An 18,544-nucleotide genomic window follows, 5' to 3' on the forward strand; every position below is an offset into this window, starting at 1 on the left:
CTCTTTAATCACTACTAGCAGATAATCAGAAAAAAACAAATGTCATGCTATTTGTTAAAAGAGCATTAGTAACGGTCAAGTCTACATTCTTATAATTTACCTAGGAATTTGGAAAGAAAACCCATGATATTTCTCCAGAACTTATTCCATATTATTCAATAAAATGATTGGTATGAATCACCTAGGTAAGTATATTGATCTCTTTGTTTGTTCTGTGCATGTAAAACTCTATGCTTTATTTAACATGCCATTGTGGCAGTTTGCCCAGTAATGAGTTTCACCAACATTAAATATTTATTGGGTATCTTCTGTGTGCAGGGCACTGCACTAGTGAAAAGGATGGGGGGGTTCGGGGGGGCAAAACCACCACATTCTTTCTCCTCAAAGAAGTAACAATGTACTTTCTAAAAAATAGGAAAACAATCTATACAAAGAAACATATGGTAAAATGCCCACTGAAAAAGATTTGCTTTTCTCTATTTGCTATTTTCTGTCACCTCATGAAAATTATTCAACTTCTTGGAACTCCTGTAATATGGAGGTAATACTCACTCGAAGGAACGTTACAAAAGTTAACTGAGATATTTGTCAAAGGAAAACAATCTTATTGAAGTCCAAATTACAGGTAAGAAAAAACAAAAACCCAGTGACAGGTGAGTGGAGGTGAATTCAAATATCAGTAACTTAAAGAATTTGCAGGTGTTTCATTTTTCATTAGCATTGGGGTTTTCTGTTTTCTATAATATATGAACATTTTAAACGAATAACGTGCCACGGTAGCAGTTTACCCAGTAATGAGTTTCACCAACATTAAATATTTATTGGGTATCTTCTGTGTAGATTTAGATTTTTCTCGTTTGTATCCATTTAAATATTTATATTTTCATTTTACTATAACTTCTCTTTCAAAACAAATCTCAAAAAAAAAAAAAAAAAAAAAAGCCCAATGGGAAGTTTTACTTGGTAATAAAACTTACCAAGAGAGAAAATAAACACCTTCTTCACAATCTCAGTGACAAAAATCTGTATTTCAAGTGGCTTCTAATTTGCCTTAAAGGATTTGAAAATTGTGTATAACGTTTTATAAAGCAATCTTTTAAAAACATATATATTTTTTATTGATTTCGGAGAGGAAGGGAGGAGAAACATGAATGAGAACCATTGATTGGCTGCCTCCTGCAGGGCCCACACTGCGACCAAGCCCCCATCCTGTGCCCAGACCAGAAATCAAACCGGGACCTCCTGGGTCACAGGTCGTCACTCGACCCCTGAGCCACACCAGCAGGGCACGTTTTATAAAGCAATCTTAACAGCCAGATTAATGTTAACGTGCTCTGGATCTAGTTTTAATTACATACTCCTTACAATTCAATGAAAGGATGACTGATTTGGTCATTTTGAACCAACCTATTGATTACACTGACCCCGACAAACACTGGTCATTGTTTTGATGGAGATATTTACAAGCATTTACAGTCGCTGATTTCTCGCAGTTGTTTCTTGCTACCTCTCCCGATTTCACAATTCCCCCGTTTAGGTGCGGGGAAACTAACATTTACCCTCCATAGGGACAAACGGTGCGGAGAGAACACCTGCGGGATATAAACCCAAATGCGGGTTTTGTGAAGTTGTTGGCTTTAAGATTTATTTTGCTGTCAGGTTTTTGTGGTTTCTTAAATCAAAATGTGTGAGTTTTCCCTTAAAATCCCAAGGCTACTTCGTTCTAGCTAGCCCCAGCGGATACGTGCCGCCCCCGCCACCCCACCCCCGCCCCCTTTCCGACGGGGATCCGGGGCGCAGGTCCCGCTCACCCCCCGCAGCGGGAGCCGCGGCGTCCAATTGCTTCGCGCGCGGACCCCGGGGTCGCTCAGGGCTCGGCTGCGCGCGCGAGTGGCGAGTCCCCGCGGCCGACGCCAGGGCAGACCCTCCTGGGAGATGAGGCCTCCCCCAAACCACCCCGAAAGGGCGGCCCCTTCGTTCATTCATTCATTCATTCATTCATTCAACGAGCATTCGTTCCACTTCAGATGCTCTCGGTCCTCGGAACCCCAATCCGGGCCTCACTTGGCTGGGGCACTGTCCTCGCCCCAAGGACCCCGTGACGCTGAGATCCGCCACCATTTAGCAAGCGCCGTGCCTCCGAGTCCCGAGCAGCCGGGAGCACAACGCCATCTCCCTTCCCCTCGCCCTTCACTGCCATCCAAGGCAGCGTTCATGGATGGCGAAGAGTAACCACCGCCACGCGCCGTTCTTGCCTCGGAGGTGGCCTTATGCCAAGTGCCCTCACCCCTCGAGGCGCCACCCTCCCCCCTCAAGGCAGCAGGAGGGCTCAGACCGCGGCCCGGACGCCCGTGGTCTGCGAGTGCAAGTCTCCCACACCTGCAGGCTGCAGGGGGGTCAACAGCCCCGTCAGGGCCGGGCGGCCCCAGCGTCTCCGCCGGGCTTTTCCGCGGGACGCGCAGGCCCGGTGCTCCCGACCGCGCGGCGGAACTACAAGTCCCAGCAGCGCGGCTGCCCGGACTTCCGGAAGCCGAGGCTGGGCGGGGAGGAAGCGGCGGAGGCCTGGCCGAGAAGCCGGGGGTTCATGTAGCCAGAAGAAAAGGGGGCGGGAAGGGCTGTGGGGCTCACCTGTCAGTTCGCCACCATGAACGTGGTTCTGGCTGTGAAGCAGTACATTTCCAAAATGATAGAGGACAGCGGGCCGGGCATGAAAGTGCTGCTCATGGATAAAGAGACGGTGAGTTTGCTTCTGCTCAGGGTTCGTGCGGGAGTCCTCCCTCCCTGACGATAGCCGGTCACATTCCACTGGAGGATTTGGTATTCAATTAAAGATTTTTAAAGGAGGGTCGGTTCTGTACGGAATTGAAAGGTTGTGTTCAGCTTGCCCAGTCGGTTTTCAGACTAAATGGCTTTAACCACTGCCAGAGATTTTTTTTTTTTTCCCTCTTTGGGGTGATCCTGTTATTTCTACTCAACACTGTGTTTTTATTTTTATTTTTATTTTTTAATATATTTTTAATGATTTCAGAGAAGAAGGGAGAGGGAGAGAGAGAGAGAAACATCAATGATGAGAGAGAATCATTGATAGGCTGCCTCCTGCACTCCCCCTACTGGAGATCAAGCCCGCAACCCAGGCATGTGCCCTTGACTGGAATCGAACCCAGGACCCTTTGTCCGCAGGCGGATGCTCTATCCACTGAGCCAAACCAGCTAGGGCAACACTGTGTTTTTAAAGTAAAAATGTTGGAGCTCAAGCTGAGATGACAGGTTATTTATTATTTGTTAATCGCAGTTTTTTTTTTTAAAACACCTCTTTTAAGGTGATAGAAAAATGGAGGGAGGCATGTATGGATTGTCCACGTTTACAGAGAGCATTCTGGTACATTACATACATGTTTGGATGCTCAGTAAATATTATTACATATGTTAGTACTTAAGGTATCCAGTTAAATAGTAATGAAAGAAAAAGTTTAAGCCTTAGGGTATTGTTGCTTGTTTTTATTATTCTGGACCATCATAATATTAGTAATTATTTTTTCTTTACAGACTGGTATAGTGAGTATGGTATACACACAATCAGAGATTCTTCAGAAGGAAGTGTACCTTTTTGAACGCATTGATTCCGCGAATCGGGAGGTCATGAAACACCTGAAAGCAATTTGTTTTCTTCGACCTACGAAGGTACTACATACTGAACTGCCATCTGCCCAGGCAAATACAGAACGCTATGATCTCAAGGCATTAAGAAGGCAAAATAAATTTGTATTATCATTTGTGGCATCGTAATTATCCTGGTTTATCAGAGTTAAAATCTTGACTCTCCTCCTTCCCATATCTCAGTTTACTCCTTACAGCCAGTGTTTTCCTTCAAAATGTCTGTTAGGTTCTCAGCTACTTTCAAAGCTACTACCCTCACAGAGACCCACATCACTTTATTCCTGGATTAACCTCCTCTCACTAAATAGCATTGCCACTTAATCTTATATACTTATATCAATGTTTTGAGTTTTTATCATTTTCTTCACATCTATGCTCCGAAACCTGTAATGGCTCAATTTTACTTCTATGATTAAATCTATATTTAGTAGCCTAGTCCGCAAAGCACTCCTTTAACTGGTCTGGTCTGCCCTTAGGTATCCAAACTCCAGTGTCCCACCTCTGCTCCTCCACTATAGCCACTAGGCCTTTGTATCATCCCTATACTCTCATTTCTCTTTTCTTGCCCTCATTAGAGATTCTTTAGCCTTCCATCAGTCTTTGTCCAACATCTAAATCTTGCTTAAGTCCTCCTTTAAAAACCCTTAACTGTTTCAATCTTATTTTGTATACTCTCTTACTTTATATTCCTGTTCTTCAATATACTCTTTTACCATGCTTGTACATTATGTATTTTCCAAAATACAAATCTGATCATGTTCTCCCCACTTGGAAACCTTGAATGACTTCTCATTACTTTTACAATAAAGACAAAACTCCTAATTGTGGTCTGCAAGATCCTGTGTGGTCTAGTTCCTATCATTTCTACAGCCTCATTTCAAACCATTCCCCCTTCTGCTCTTAGTCACACTAATGTTTCAGTATACTATATTCCATCATGCCACAGGACCTTTGCACAGGCTCCTTCTCTGTTGGGAACTTCTTCACTGCAAGCAAAACTTCCCTGGCCTTGCTGACCAGGTCAACCCCGCTTCTTATAAGCATTACAGCACCATCTTCCTCTCCCTATTATTTGTCATGGTTGAAGTATTATATTTTCTGTCTGATTAATATCTATCTCACCTACCAACAGTAAGCTTCATGAGAATAGAGATGGGTCTGTTTTGCCACACTATTATGTCTCCAATGCCTGCCACATAGTGTATACTCAATAAGCCATTCCTGAATTAATGAATACTGTGTTATAATAGTTCCCAGTTGTTTCACATTTGTAAATCTTAGTCATAACATTCAGGTTGTGAGAAGGATCTTAGAGATCACCTAGTGCATCATTTCCTAACATTTTTATTGGAGAACCTCTTTCACACACACACACACACACACATATATATGTGAGAGTATATGAATGTATATATATGTATATAGTCTCTCATACTCAATATATGTTCTTAAAAGCAATTTTTCCTTAAGATTCCATTATAAGGTTACTTTTTAAGATATTTTTAATCTAAATGACAATTTTCAAAATATTTTTTCCACTTAACAAGCAATGTGGGTTGCTTACATTACTTTTAATTCTGTAAGGAAACTGGTTTTTTTAACATTAAAAAATGATATGTCATGTACAGTTTGGGGACCAAATTTATACTGAAATTTAACCCTGTGTTATACTATCAAAAATAGATAAGACCTGCATTATAATATTATATAACGGGAATTATAATGTTTTGACCATATAAAAATCAACTGTTTTACTTCTAAATTTCATATTTTACTTTAAAATAATGTAATTATAAAAAGGATCTTAGCCTACTATTTGCAAATACTTCCCAAACATTGAAGCTGTGCAGTCTTAGGTCCCAATAAGTTAAAAGCCAAATATAATTAGCTATATTTTATCTTGACTATGGGTTTTAAAAGGACTAGACATGTTTTGATACTCTATAATAATTTTGATAGATGAATATAATAATTTATAGACAAGCAGTTTGAGACACATTTGCAGAATTATCAATTTTATGTGTTATTTCAACATTTGTGTTCTTTATATATTTTTAGTCTTAATTTGGCCAATGTAACACAGCTAGTTAAAATTACATATGATTCTTATTTTAAAAAAATATATTTTATTGAATTTTTACAGAGAGGAGGGGAGAGGGATAGAGAGTTAGAAACATCGATGAGAGAGAAACATCGATCGGCTGCCTCCTGCACACTCCCTACTGGGGATGTGCCCGCAACCAAGGTACATGTCCTTGACCGGATCGAACCTGGGACCCTTCAGTCCACAGGCCGGTGCTCTATCCACTGAGCCAAACCAGTTAGGGCATACATATGATTCTTTTTTTTTTTTTTAATATATTTTATTGATTTTTTACAGAGAGGAAGGGAGAGGGATAGAGAGTTAGAAACATCAATGAGAGAGAAACATCTATCAGTTGCCTCCTGGACACTCCCCACTGGGGATGTGCCCGCAACCAAGGTACATGTCCTTGACTGGAATCGAACCTGGGACCCTTGAGTCTGCAGGCTGATGCTCTATCCACTGAGTCAAGCCGGTTAGGGCAGATTCTTTATCATTATATTTAATATATTTCTTTTTCATCCCCAGCCTTCACTCTCCCAACATATATATACTTACTCTAGACCTCAGCACACAGTAGACTCTCAGTAAATACTTAAATAAATCAATAGATGATGTTTATTAACTTTTCACTGAAGCAATTTTCATATTTTATTTGTTTGTTTGTTATTTTCTAGGAGAATGTGGATTATCTGATTCAGGAGCTCCGAAGACCCAAATACAGTATATATTTTATTTGTAAGTATGTTATTTCACCTATTCAATCATATAACTATAACCTAGCTAGAATGTTCTGTTGGTCTCTTTGTATCATCAATAAGTTAATTGAATCTTTCACTAAAAATGTCTGTGTTTTTTTTAATGTTCTTTCAAAATTTAAAAGTCTTATAAGCAACATTCTATTTCAGAAAGCTGAATGTGATTTCCATTCACCATTAATTGCTTGGATAAAAAAAAAAGTTTGTTTAACTTTGCCTTTTAAAATTCTTTGTAAGGCAAGAAGTCATAAGTACTAGTAGCCAATTTTCACAAAGTGTATTCTTATTCCTGTTTCACATTTTTATGAACTGAGGCATAGAAGCTAATTTGTTTACTTGGAGAGAGGATATACTTGAGTTTGTTGGAAAGGCAGAGATTTACTTTACATACCAGATAAAAACATTTCACTTCTCGTTGCTACTTTATGTAGTACTTTAAGTACAAGTCATCAGGTAGGTATCTCTTATGTGCCTAACTTTGGTGGTGGTGGTGGGTGGGGCCAGGGATAGAGAAGTAGGGGCCTGGAAACAAACTAGTTTTGTGGTTATTATACCATTATACAGATTTGATTTTTTTTAAATGTAATACATTCTGCTTTGGCAGTTACATGGTTTCTCCTCTAGATGTCGTTATTGATCTTTATAGTTTATTTGTGCCATTTCTAAAACCAAGGACAAAAACTTAACACTCAGTATGTAGGGCATTTGAGAAGTTGAAGACTTTGGAGTTTTAGGGTTTAGACTATAGTCTGTGTTATACATACTTTCTTCAGCATATACTACAATTTAACAATGGTACCAAAAATTAATATTTGTGATAAGAGTTTGTATTTTATAAAGAACTTTCTTATATATTATTTCATTTGGCCCTTAAAACAACCCCAAGAGGTAAAAATACGTAATTTTATTAGTTTCAGTGTTCTTACTTTTGTTTTGGTTGGTTGGTTGGTTGGTTTTGACTAATAGTCACAGGTTTCCTTCATATATATATATATATATATATATATATATATATATATATATTCATTTCAGAGAAAAAGGGAGAGGAGAGAGAGAGATAGGAACATAAATGATGAGAATGAATCATTGACCAGCTGCCTCCTGCACCCCCCCTACTGGGGACCCAGCTTGCAACCCAGGAATGTGCCCTTGACCAGAATTGAACCCGGGACCTTCAGTCCACAGGCTGATGCTCTATCCACTGAGCCAAACCACATAGGGCACGGGTTTTCTTTTTTAATGAAACATTTTATTTTGAGAGAACTGTAGATTCACGGCCTATATAATAAAAGGCTAATATGCAAATTGACCAAAAGGTGGAACGACTGGTCACTATGATGTGCACTGACCACCAGGGGGCAGACACTCAATGCAGGAGCTGCCTCCTGGTGATCGGTGTGCTCCCACAGGGGGAGCGCTGCTCAGCAGAAGCCAGGCTCACGGCTGGTGAGCACAGTGGCAGTGACAGGAACCTCTCCCGCCTCCGCAGCAGTGCCTCCTGAGGGCTCCTGGATTGCAAGAGGGAACAGGCCAGCCTGAGGGATTCCCTCCACCACCGGGTGCATGAATTTCACGCACTGGGACTCTAGTATAGTTATAAGACTAATATAGAAATCCTGTATATCCTTTGCCCACTTTCCCCCCATGTAATATCTTAGGTAGCTATAATACCATATCACATCCAGAATTTTGACATTGATACAGTCAGGATACAAAGCATTCCATCTCCATAAGGATCCCTTGTATTGTCCTTTTTTAGACACTTCCCTTCCGCTCAACCCCCTCATTAACCCCTGGAAACCACAATCTATTCTCCATTTCTGTAATTTTGTCATTTCAAGAAGGTTAAGTGGAATCATAGAGCATATAAACTTCAGGGATTGTTTTTTTCTTTTTTTACTCAGCGTAAGAGTTTAATTCAAGTTCCACCTATCAATAGTTTTTATTACTGAGTAGTATTCTGTGGTATAGATGTACCACAGTTTAACTATTCACTTCTTTTTTTTTTAATATATTTTATTGATTTTTTTACAGAGAGAAAGGGAGCGGTATAGAGAGTTAGAAACATTAATGAGAGAGAAACATCGATTCAGCTGCCTCCTGCACACTCCCCACTGGGGATGTGCCCGCAACCAAGGTACATGCCCTTGACCGGAATTGAACCTGGGACTCTTCAGTCCGCAGGCCGACGCTCTATCCACTGAGCCAAACCGGTCAGGGCAACTATTCACTTCTTAAAGGACATTTGACTTGTTTCCAGTTCTACAGAGAAAGCTGTTAAAAACATTTGTGTACATGTGTTTGTGCGAACATAAGTCTTCATTTCTCTGTAATAAATAATGAACCAGGAGAGCAATTGCTGAGTTATGTAGTAGCTGCATGTTTGATGTTTTAAGAAACTGCCACATGTTTTCTAGAGTAACTATACCATTTTACTTTTCCGCCAGCTATGTGCAGGTGATCCAGTTTCTTTGTGTTCTCACAAGCATTTGGTGTTGCCCCTATTTTTTATTTTAGCCACTTGATAAATGTGTAGTCATTCCAGTATTTTTTAGCCTTATCACAAGCTAAATACTTGGGAAAGTGTAGATACTTTGTACTCAGTGATAGGTAGATGATAGATAGATAGGCATAGAGACAGGTTGATTCCTTGTGCTACCAAATTTAAAGGTAAGTGAACATCTAACAGAATCACTCTTTTGCTGTATCACTTAGCTAAAAATGAAATAGGTCATGAGGTAAAAGGCTCCTTTTTCCTCTAAAGAGAGTTCTTTGATGCAGCAATTAAGATTAATAAGGAATAATAAATCTAATATTTACTTTTCTGGTTCTAAAGATTGATTTGAACTGTAAATCTATATGAAGTAGAAGAAAAAAATTACATAACATATATATTAAAGTGGTTAGCACTAAAGCCAATTGAAATTTCCTGGGTGAAGCAATCAATTTCACAATTTTATTTAGTTATTTAGATTGAAATAAATGAAAATGTTTGTATATAGTAATTTCATTTATTACAAACTTTCATCAACGTTTATTTTAGCACTTAGCTTACCTTCTCATATTATTTTTTATAATTTTAATTTTCTATATTTTTATGTCTACTGAATAAATATCTTGTATAACAGGCTCCTTTCAAAGTATATATACAAGTAGACAGATTAGTATAATAAATTCCAATGTACCCATCACTTAATTTTTAATAATTATTGTGCTATGGCGAATCTTGTTTTAGCCTTACTACCACCTACTCCCCCACCAATATAATTTTGAAGGAAATCTAATATATAATATGACTTTATCCATAATATTTCATTATGCATCTCTAAAAGACAAGGACTTGTTTTTAAAAACATTACTAGTATACCCAAATAATAAAAAATAATTTGTTTTTTAAATATTCATTCAGTGTTCAAATTCTCTCGTCTTGCCCCCTCCCCATCCCCCCATGGTTTGTTTTAATCAGGATCATAGTAAAGTCCACACATTGCTATTGGTTGATAAGCTGTTTAATTTTCTTTGCTCTTTTCTTGGTTATCTCTCCTGTGCAATTTATTTATTGAAGAAACCAGGTTGTTCTGTTAAAGTTTCCTATAGCCTGGATCTTGCTGATTGTATCACCATGCAGTTTATTTTTTAAAAAATATGTTTTATTGAGTTCAGAAAGGAAAGGAGAGGGAGAGAGAGAGAGAGATAGAAACATCAATGATGAGAGAGAACCATTTATTGGCTGCCTCCTGCACATCCCCACTGGAGATCCAGGCATGTGCCCTGACCAGGAATGGAACCATGACCTCTTGGTTCATAGGTAGACGCTCAACCACTGAGCCACGCGGGCCAGGCTCTTTGCAGTTTAAAATATTCCTCTCACCTCCAGTTTCTGTAAGTTGGTACCTGGATGTAGAGGTTTAATTAGACTCAGATTTTATTTCTTTTTGACAAGAATACTTCATAGGTAGTGTGGTGTACTTCCACTGATCGTCTCTTACTGTGATATTAGCAGTGGTTGATGCTCAATGCCTAGGTCCAACCATTGATTCATTAGGGGCTGATAAAAATATTGTTTTAGCCGAAACCGGTTTGGCTCAGAGGATAGAGCGTTGGCCTGCGGACTGAAAGGTCCCAGGTTCGATTCCGGTCAAGGGCATGTACCTGGGTTGCGGGCACATCCCCAGTGGGAGATGTGCAGGAGGCAGCTGATCGATGTTTCTCTCTCATCGATGTTTCTAACTCTCTATCTCTCTCCCTTCCTCTCTGTGAAAAATCAATAAAATATATTAAAAAAAAATATTGTTTTAATTCTGTCATATCATTATCATTCCTTCTTTATTTTTCAGCTGGAATATTTCTATAAAAAGAAATTTCCCCTCATCTACTATTTGGTTATCTGGTGATACAGTTTATGTATAAAAGGATAAAAGCTTACTTCTTTCCCTTTTTTTTATTACCATGTTACCCTTTCCTTCTATTTTCACCATAAGACTTGGTTCCCTACCATCCTACAATGCTTACAATGGTGGTCCTTTTTTTAAAAAAAAATTACTATTATGAATCTATGGATTTAAACATCTTTGTGCTGCTCATTCCAATTTGAAGGTGTTCGATCTTTGACATCTACTACAATGTGTACTAAACTTCCCTTATTCATTAGGCTTTAACTGTCAGGCCCATTTATGTCTAATTGCAGCAACGATGATCTCCTTCTAGTCAATAATAACTCATATGTCTGTTTCAGATTTCAGTAATGTGATCAGCAAGAGTGATGTGAAGTCATTAGCTGAAGCCGATGAACAGGAAGTTGTGGCTGAGGTTCAGGTAAACATATTGGTCCTCTAACTCGTCTCTTATATTGGCCCTTTTTACTAAAGATTTGAGTCTAAAAGTAGGGAAAGTGCTGTCTCAAAAGAATGGAGGCTACTCATCAGACACAATCAATGTGCATTGCACCAGACTATATTTATATTTAGAAAGTTTGGAAGATATATCAAATTGGATGGGAACAGATTAAAGGAGTCAGTGGATCCCACTATTAGTAGGAAGAGTTTCACAGGGTTGGGGACAGAATCAAAATGTCCTATGACAGTTTTATGAGCCACCCTATAAGAATGTTCATCTAGCCCTAACCGGTTTGGCTCAGTGGTTGAGCATCAACCCAGAAACCAAGAGCTCATGCCCGGGTCAGGGCATGTACCTGGGTTGTGGGCTTGGTCCCCAGTAGGGGGCATGCAGGAGGCAGTTGGTCGATGCTGCTCTCTCATCACAGATATTTCTCTCTCCCTCTCCCTTACTCTCTGAAGTCAATAAAAATATATTTTTAAAAAAGAATGTTCATCTTTAGGACCAAGTTTAATTGGGATAGAATAGGAAGTAAAGGATGTGAATGGGGTTTGTTGAAGTTCTGTTTGTGGTTATCTTGCTTTGGGAATAATAAGCAGACATTTGTCATTAGGTTAAAATTTGGAAACTCCTAAATATTTATTCTACATGCTATATAATACATCACATTAGAACATATCATGTTACCCTTCTTAAATAGTTTAGTGTTCTCCAATACATTTATCACAAACGTTTGAATACATTTATCAGCTAATTGCAGAATATTGTATTCAGGACCACAAATAAACAAGTTTTGGATATTCTAGATGAAAAATGAATAAAAAAGAATGACCTCTTTTGAATCATATTCTCTCTCATGAGAATGCACTGGAAAGCAAAGTTCTTTTTCGTTTGAGTGTAACATTGTATACCCTATAGCAATATTTTATTTTTACTAATTGATAAGTCCTAGAGGTCTCCAGGCATATAATATGTACACTTCTATAACTTTTGTGGGTTTTTTTTTTTAAGATTTATTATTGCTGCTGTTTTATAATTATTTTATTAATTTCCCCACATTGACTTTTTGTTAACTTTTAATTGATCAATTGTTCTATCTTTTACACTTACATTTCCTCAAATTTGACTATATCACATGTGAAAATATTGCTGCATGATATAGTTGGAGTTTATGGAATCTGACTGGCTGATCTTGGTGCTTTATTTGCAGGAATTTTATGGTGATTACATTGCTGTGAATCCACATTTGTTTTCCCTCAATATTTTGGGTTGCTGCCAGGTATGGAAGGAAAGGATTTTTTTTTTTTTAGTTATCAGGTGGGAGTTAATTCAGCGAATAAGAAAAAATTTAAATATTTTCTCTGAATATTTAAAAAGGGTCGAAATTGGGACCCAGCCCAGCTGTCCAGAACAACTCAAGGACTGACGGCTCTCCTTTTATCCCTGAAGAAATGCCCTATGATTCGTTATCAGCTTTCATCAGAGGCAGCAAAGAGACTTGCCGAATGTGTTAAGGTATGGCATTCCCTAGCCTGGTTCCAAAACATCATGACCATTCATTTCCTCACCATATTTCAAAAACTAAAGGAATATTTATCTACAACCAAGGAGATGAGGTGTTAGGCTTATTGGCAAAGAAGTAGGTCTTTGTAATTCAAAACCAAAAGTATCAATGATAACAACAAAAAAAGCAACAAATTAAAGGTAAAATTCTTAGGTGTAACCTAAGAAACATTTCCAAGCTATTTAACTTAATTTGATCCAATCAAATTACCTGTGAAATAGAGTTTCAAATTCTATCCTCTTAAATAGAATGTTATTAAACTTTATCAAGTTTTTTTTACGGAAGGCCATGAAGGTGCAAAGAGCTTTTGTTAAATGTAGTTTTTATGTATTAATTTACTATTTATATCATTGCTATCTGCAACTAATTGGTTGACCAAACTCTTTCTCACCCACAGCAAGTCATAACTAAAGAATATGAGCTATTTGAGTTCCGGCGGACTGAGGTTCCTCCATTGCTGCTTATTTTAGATCGCTGCGATGATGCCATCACCCCATTGCTAAACCAGGTGCAAAAACCTTTGTTAGCATAACATAAGGATAATTGCAAGTGCTGTTCATCAAAATGCAGATGTGGAAATGAACAGGATGGCCCATTTATTTGCCTCCTAATTTTCAGCTCTTGTTTTTGCCTTATATTTCTTGGTTTTTTGATATCACTATTCTTCTAGCCACAATAATCCTTGGCTCTTTCTTCTGCCTCATCCTTCCTGTCCCTTTCTACCACCACCCCAACCCCGAATCAGGGCAACTTCTAGGTCCTATAGACTCTACTTTTCCAGTGTTTGTCTGCTCTTTTCCATTCTACTGCTGTTACCTTGATGTAGACCCAAATCATTCATGGGAATACTGAAATAGTCACCTACTTAATCCCCACTTTACATTTCATCCCACTCTAATATATTCCACAGACACAATGTTGTTAAATTAATTTCCCCAAAGCACAGTTCTGGTCCTGTTTACGGCTGGCTTAGAAATCTTCATTGGTTCCCATTTGCCTACTGAGTTAAATACAGACGCCTGATCTTGACATCCGAGAGCCTTCACAATATGGGCCCAACCCTGTACAAAACCTACAGCTCACGACTGTGCAGATATGCCACGCATGGTTTCCTGCCATCATTTTATTCATGTTGTGACCCATCTTAGCTCTGGAATGTTTGGAATACTTTGTCTTCCCAACTTCACCTATCAAAGCTCTTCTCTTTAAAAATCACTCGAAACATCTTGAAGCCTTTTTTCTTTTAGTCAGACATGTCCCTTTTTCCCTAAAATTTCTGGCAACTTTGTGTGTCTCATGTGTCTCGCGCTGCACTCACCATGCTGAACCTTTGTTTTCACACTCTCCTAGTTACATATTCCTTCAAGGCAGACTGTCTTGCCAGTGTTTGCTCTAATGCAAGTACAAGCACAGAGCCTTGCACACAGTAGATGCTTTTTTAATCGTGACTTTGAATGTGTAGGGAAAGGCACAGTCTATATTTCAGTTCCTTCCCAGCTTATAGGTAATAATGTTAATGCTGGGGAGATCTGCGCTGTGGAATGCAACTGCTCTATGATGCAATAGGCTTATATTCCTAAAATTCAAAGTAATATTTGTTCACTAAATAAATTTTGATAATATAAAAAATTTAGAAAGAGAAATGATTGCCTATAATTCTATTTGCAAAAGAAAAGCAACCATTCATTCAACAGATTTCACTAAGGACCTGTTATGTGGCAGGTACTGTATTAAGTCCTGGCGATAAAAGGTTAAAAAATCTTTCTCTCACAGACCTTGTGGTCCAATGGAGAGAGAAGAAAAGAGATAACTTAATTATAGAGTAAGTGCTGATGGCAGAGCATGCACAGGATGCTGTCTATGGAAGCATAAAACATTTGGTTGTGCTTATTTTAAATGCCCTAATGAAACTGGCTGTTTTGAGGATTCATCTGGCAGATATTTTAGGAAATAAAACATCTTTTATAACCTCAAGTCATTTCTTAATCTAGATTTTTAAAAGATGGGATATACATATGTAAATATTTCTAGTATTAGATTCTAGATTTAGAGGGTAATTTGCTGGAAAATATTTAGTTTTGTCCAATGGGCCTATGATTAAAAGTAACCCATTCTCTATAAATGGCCAGAAGGAAATATTTGGGGGTTCTCTTTTCCAGTTTTACCAAATAAGTTCACATTTGTAAGACTGGAAACCAACCCTCTTCACAATTCATTTTAAGTAAAAATATAAAGCTTCTGAATATGTGTATTTTCATCAACTCACAAGGGTTTTTTCTGATAATATTAGTGTTCCCAGGATAAATATAGCACCACTCAGACCTGCAAGAATACACTTCTCATGCTGCAGAAAACCACAGAAGCGTACAGGAAATGGTACAGCTTGTAACTGCAGTACCAATATAGCCCTATCCGTGAAGCCAAAAATATACCCTTAATTCACAGGCCAAAATTGGAGCTAATGATAGATCTAATTTTCCTTTTTATCAGGAATATTAATCTTGCCGCCCTTCTTTCAAAGTGTGAAATCTAAAAGTATTTTGACATTTGGATGTTTAACCAATTAAAATGGCAATCTTAATATTTAGTATAGCACAAAATACCAATAAAACTTGAACTAGAGAATCTCCATGTAAAGAAGAGTAATTACTAAGAATAAGTTATTCGTTTTTGTTTTCCTAAACATTTGCTATTTCCATGTGTTGTCAATTACCAATTTTTTTGTCACGATTCTTTATTTAGTGGACATACCAAGCCATGGTCCATGAACTTCTGGGCATAAACAACAATCGGATTGATCTTTCCAGAGTGCCAGGGATCAGTAAAGACTTAAGAGAGGTGGTCCTATCTGCTGAAAACGATGAATTCTATGCTAATGTAAGTGGTTTTTAATTGAGTTTAGTTGTTTTTATGTAAGAAGGTCAATATTGACTTGTGAGAATTCATGTGGAAGGATGATGGAGGCATCCGATGTGGATAAACTGCATCTTAAGGGAAGGCAGAAGACTTGGATTCTGACCCCCCTTTAACAATATTTTTTCCATAGAAATCACATACTTGGTTTTCCACCTTTAAAATCAGAACCCAATTTACTTACTTCCCTCCCTCCCGTAGCCCTTTGTGAGAATACTACTGGTATTCATCACCAGTGTCCTGACCAATGTCCAGACTTGCTAGTTATAATGGAAGTTTCTTACCCTTTAATTCTAACTGTGCTCAGAATTCTTTTTCATTTCTTCTTTTAAACTGTCTGAACGTCAGACTAGTTGATAGAACTGTGTTTCCAACTTCCTTTTTCACAGAACATGTACCTGAACTTCGCTGAGATTGGTAGCAATATAAAGAATCTCATGGAAGACTTTCAGAAGAAGAAACCAAAAGAACAGCAAAAACTAGAATCAATAGCAGACATGAAGGTAAATTGAACATGGATGACTAACATGCAAGTTTGGGAGCTATTCTATTTCTACCTTAATTCATTTAGTTTGTTTTGAGGTATTTTCTGTAATATTTCTCTTTAGAAAACAATATAGTGAAAACTTCGTAATAAGCCATAAACTTCTTTCCATTCTTCAGTCACCTTTGGACTATTAAAAGACTCAGTCTGCTTACATATACCAGTTCTTCTCTTCCTAGGCATAACAAAATGCCAGATGCCATGTGATTGAAAGCTGTAGATGCCCTTTTCTTGGCAGAACAATCCCTGATTTTTTTTTTCCTTCATACATGCCTATCCTTGGTCAAAAAATAATAGAACCCCCAATTGATGTTTTTCCCGTGGCAGGCCTTTGTTGAGAATTACCCACAGTTCAAGAAGATGTCTGGGACTGTATCAAAGCACGTGACAGTTGTTGGAGAGCTGTCTCGGTTGGTCGGTGAGCGGAATCTGCTGGAGGTTTCGGAGGTTGAACAAGAACTGGCCTGTCAAAATGACCATTCTAGTGCTCTCCAGGTATCTATTCAGTCCCATTTGATGAGCACCTACTATGTGTAAGGCACTGTGCCAGGCAGAGCAAGAGATACTAAGGCAAGTGATCCTTCTTCACCAACATGGAATTTACAGTCTAACGAGGAGCTGAGACAAGTACACAGTTTAATATTAAGATAGATACATGATAAGAGCCACAAAAGAATAATGTGCAATCAAAGGGTTCAGGCAATTAATTGAATATTTAGGAGGGTAACCTGATCTACTAGAAAGAATACTAGACTAAAATCAGAAGGTCTGGAATTTAGTTTTTGGTTTGCCACTTACCGGCTTTGTGACCTGGAGCTTTTGGCTTAATCTCTGAACTAGTTTCCTCATTTGAAAAATAGGTATAATGATATCTATCACACGGTGTCGTTAGGAAGCTTTTAAAAGATATAATAAATTAAAATACATTATCTCAGTTTTTCATTACTGAACATCTGTTTTTCATTCCACAAATACATGAATGTCCGCTACACGTGCATGGTGCTATGAGGATCTACAGGTACAAAATGCAATATAATAACATTTTTTTTCCTCAAAGAGTTCACATGATAATAGGGAAGAGAAAAATTTAAGCCAGGATTTATAATACTGTGCAATAAGTGCTATTCTAGAGGTATTTCCAACGGAATATGGAAACACAGAAAGGACAACAGTTTTCCCTAAAGTTGAGGCTTCTTAGAGCTTCTTAGAGAAGATGACATTAGATGTGGGTCTGGACAAATAAATAAGGAGGAGGAGTGTACCAACCAGAGAAAAGGGGGGAAATTCTCAGCAGAGAATGCAGGCATGGAGATGTAAAAAATATATATATACATATGTAGGGGGGAGAGAATAATTCAGTGTAGCTAGTGCAACAATTAGTGTTGCAACATAATATTTAAATCAAAATTGTGATACTGACGATAAGATTTGCGGTTATTAGGAAAAGTTTCTGAGAGAAGGTGCCATTAAGATAGTCTATAAAGAATGAATAGAATCTGGAGGAGGATTTCAGTCAGGAATAGCAGCAAAAGCAAAGATGCAGAAGTATGCAGAAAAGAATAAACAGTTTCACCCGTTGAAAATGGGTGTGGAAGAGAATAGGAGATGAAAGTGATTTGGTAAACACGAAGCAGTTTATGCAGAAGCTTATAAGAGGAATTTATACTTGCTGAGATAGGCAAAGAGATCCAGTGTAGGGTCTTATGTAGAAAGTTGATATGATAAAAGCAGTACTTTAGGAAATGTAATCTAGTTAGGATACTTTGGAGGTAAAAAAAACCTGAAGTCAGTGAGGCTAGTGGACTCGTAGCAATAGTAGTAAAAAATGTACAATAAGAGGAAAGCTAAGAGGCATTTCAAAGGGAGAAAACAACAATTTAGTGACAGATTGGATATAAGGATAATAAGAACAAATCAGAGATAATTCCAGGGTTCCTGAGAAATGGCACAGTGTGATGTCACTGACAATAAGTTAGCTTGGGAATAAGTTCTTTGAGAGATAGCCATTTCTAAGCTACTTAAAATAAGAAGCACATTTCCGTATTGATAAGGACCCAATATTCTAAAACTTAGTCTCTTTCTTTTCCTGCTACAATTTTACTTTATAAAATAAAGCCCGTGTGGTCTAATGGAAACAACACAGGCTTTGGAGCCAGACGGTCCTGGCTGATAGCCTGTCTCTACATACC

The 18,544-nt window shown here is 38.1% G+C and overlaps 1 protein-coding gene across 4 annotated transcripts in view; it reads left to right on the top strand.

The window, feature by feature from the left end:
- Positions 1-2,533: 2,533 nt before the first annotated feature.
- VPS45 (vacuolar protein sorting 45 homolog) overlaps positions 2,534-18,544 on the top strand; it is a 46,234-nt gene continuing 30,223 nt past the window's right edge. For 2 of the 4 annotated variants that reach the window (XM_036343619.1, XM_036343618.1), the window contains exons 1-10: positions 2,534-2,737; positions 3,547-3,681; positions 6,418-6,478; positions 11,234-11,313; positions 12,545-12,613; positions 12,712-12,849; positions 13,296-13,406; positions 15,641-15,775; positions 16,201-16,314; positions 16,683-16,850. In XM_036343619.1, coding sequence (XP_036199512.1) covers positions 2,645-2,737; positions 3,547-3,681; positions 6,418-6,478; positions 11,234-11,313; positions 12,545-12,613; positions 12,712-12,849; positions 13,296-13,406; positions 15,641-15,775; positions 16,201-16,314; positions 16,683-16,850 — 1,104 coding nt within the window. In that variant the 5' untranslated portion in view covers positions 2,534-2,644. The remainder of the gene's footprint in view (positions 2,738-3,546; positions 3,682-6,417; positions 6,479-11,233; positions 11,314-12,544; positions 12,614-12,711; positions 12,850-13,295; positions 13,407-15,640; positions 15,776-16,200; positions 16,315-16,682; positions 16,851-18,544) is intronic. The other 2 variants (XM_036343617.1, XM_036343620.1) reach the window with 2 other exon arrangements.

The sequence above is a fragment of the Myotis myotis genome, unplaced genomic scaffold, assembly GCF_014108235.1.
Source record: "Myotis myotis isolate mMyoMyo1 unplaced genomic scaffold, mMyoMyo1.p scaffold_m19_p_18, whole genome shotgun sequence".
In the NCBI taxonomy this organism is placed as follows: Eukaryota; Metazoa; Chordata; class Mammalia; order Chiroptera; family Vespertilionidae; genus Myotis; species Myotis myotis.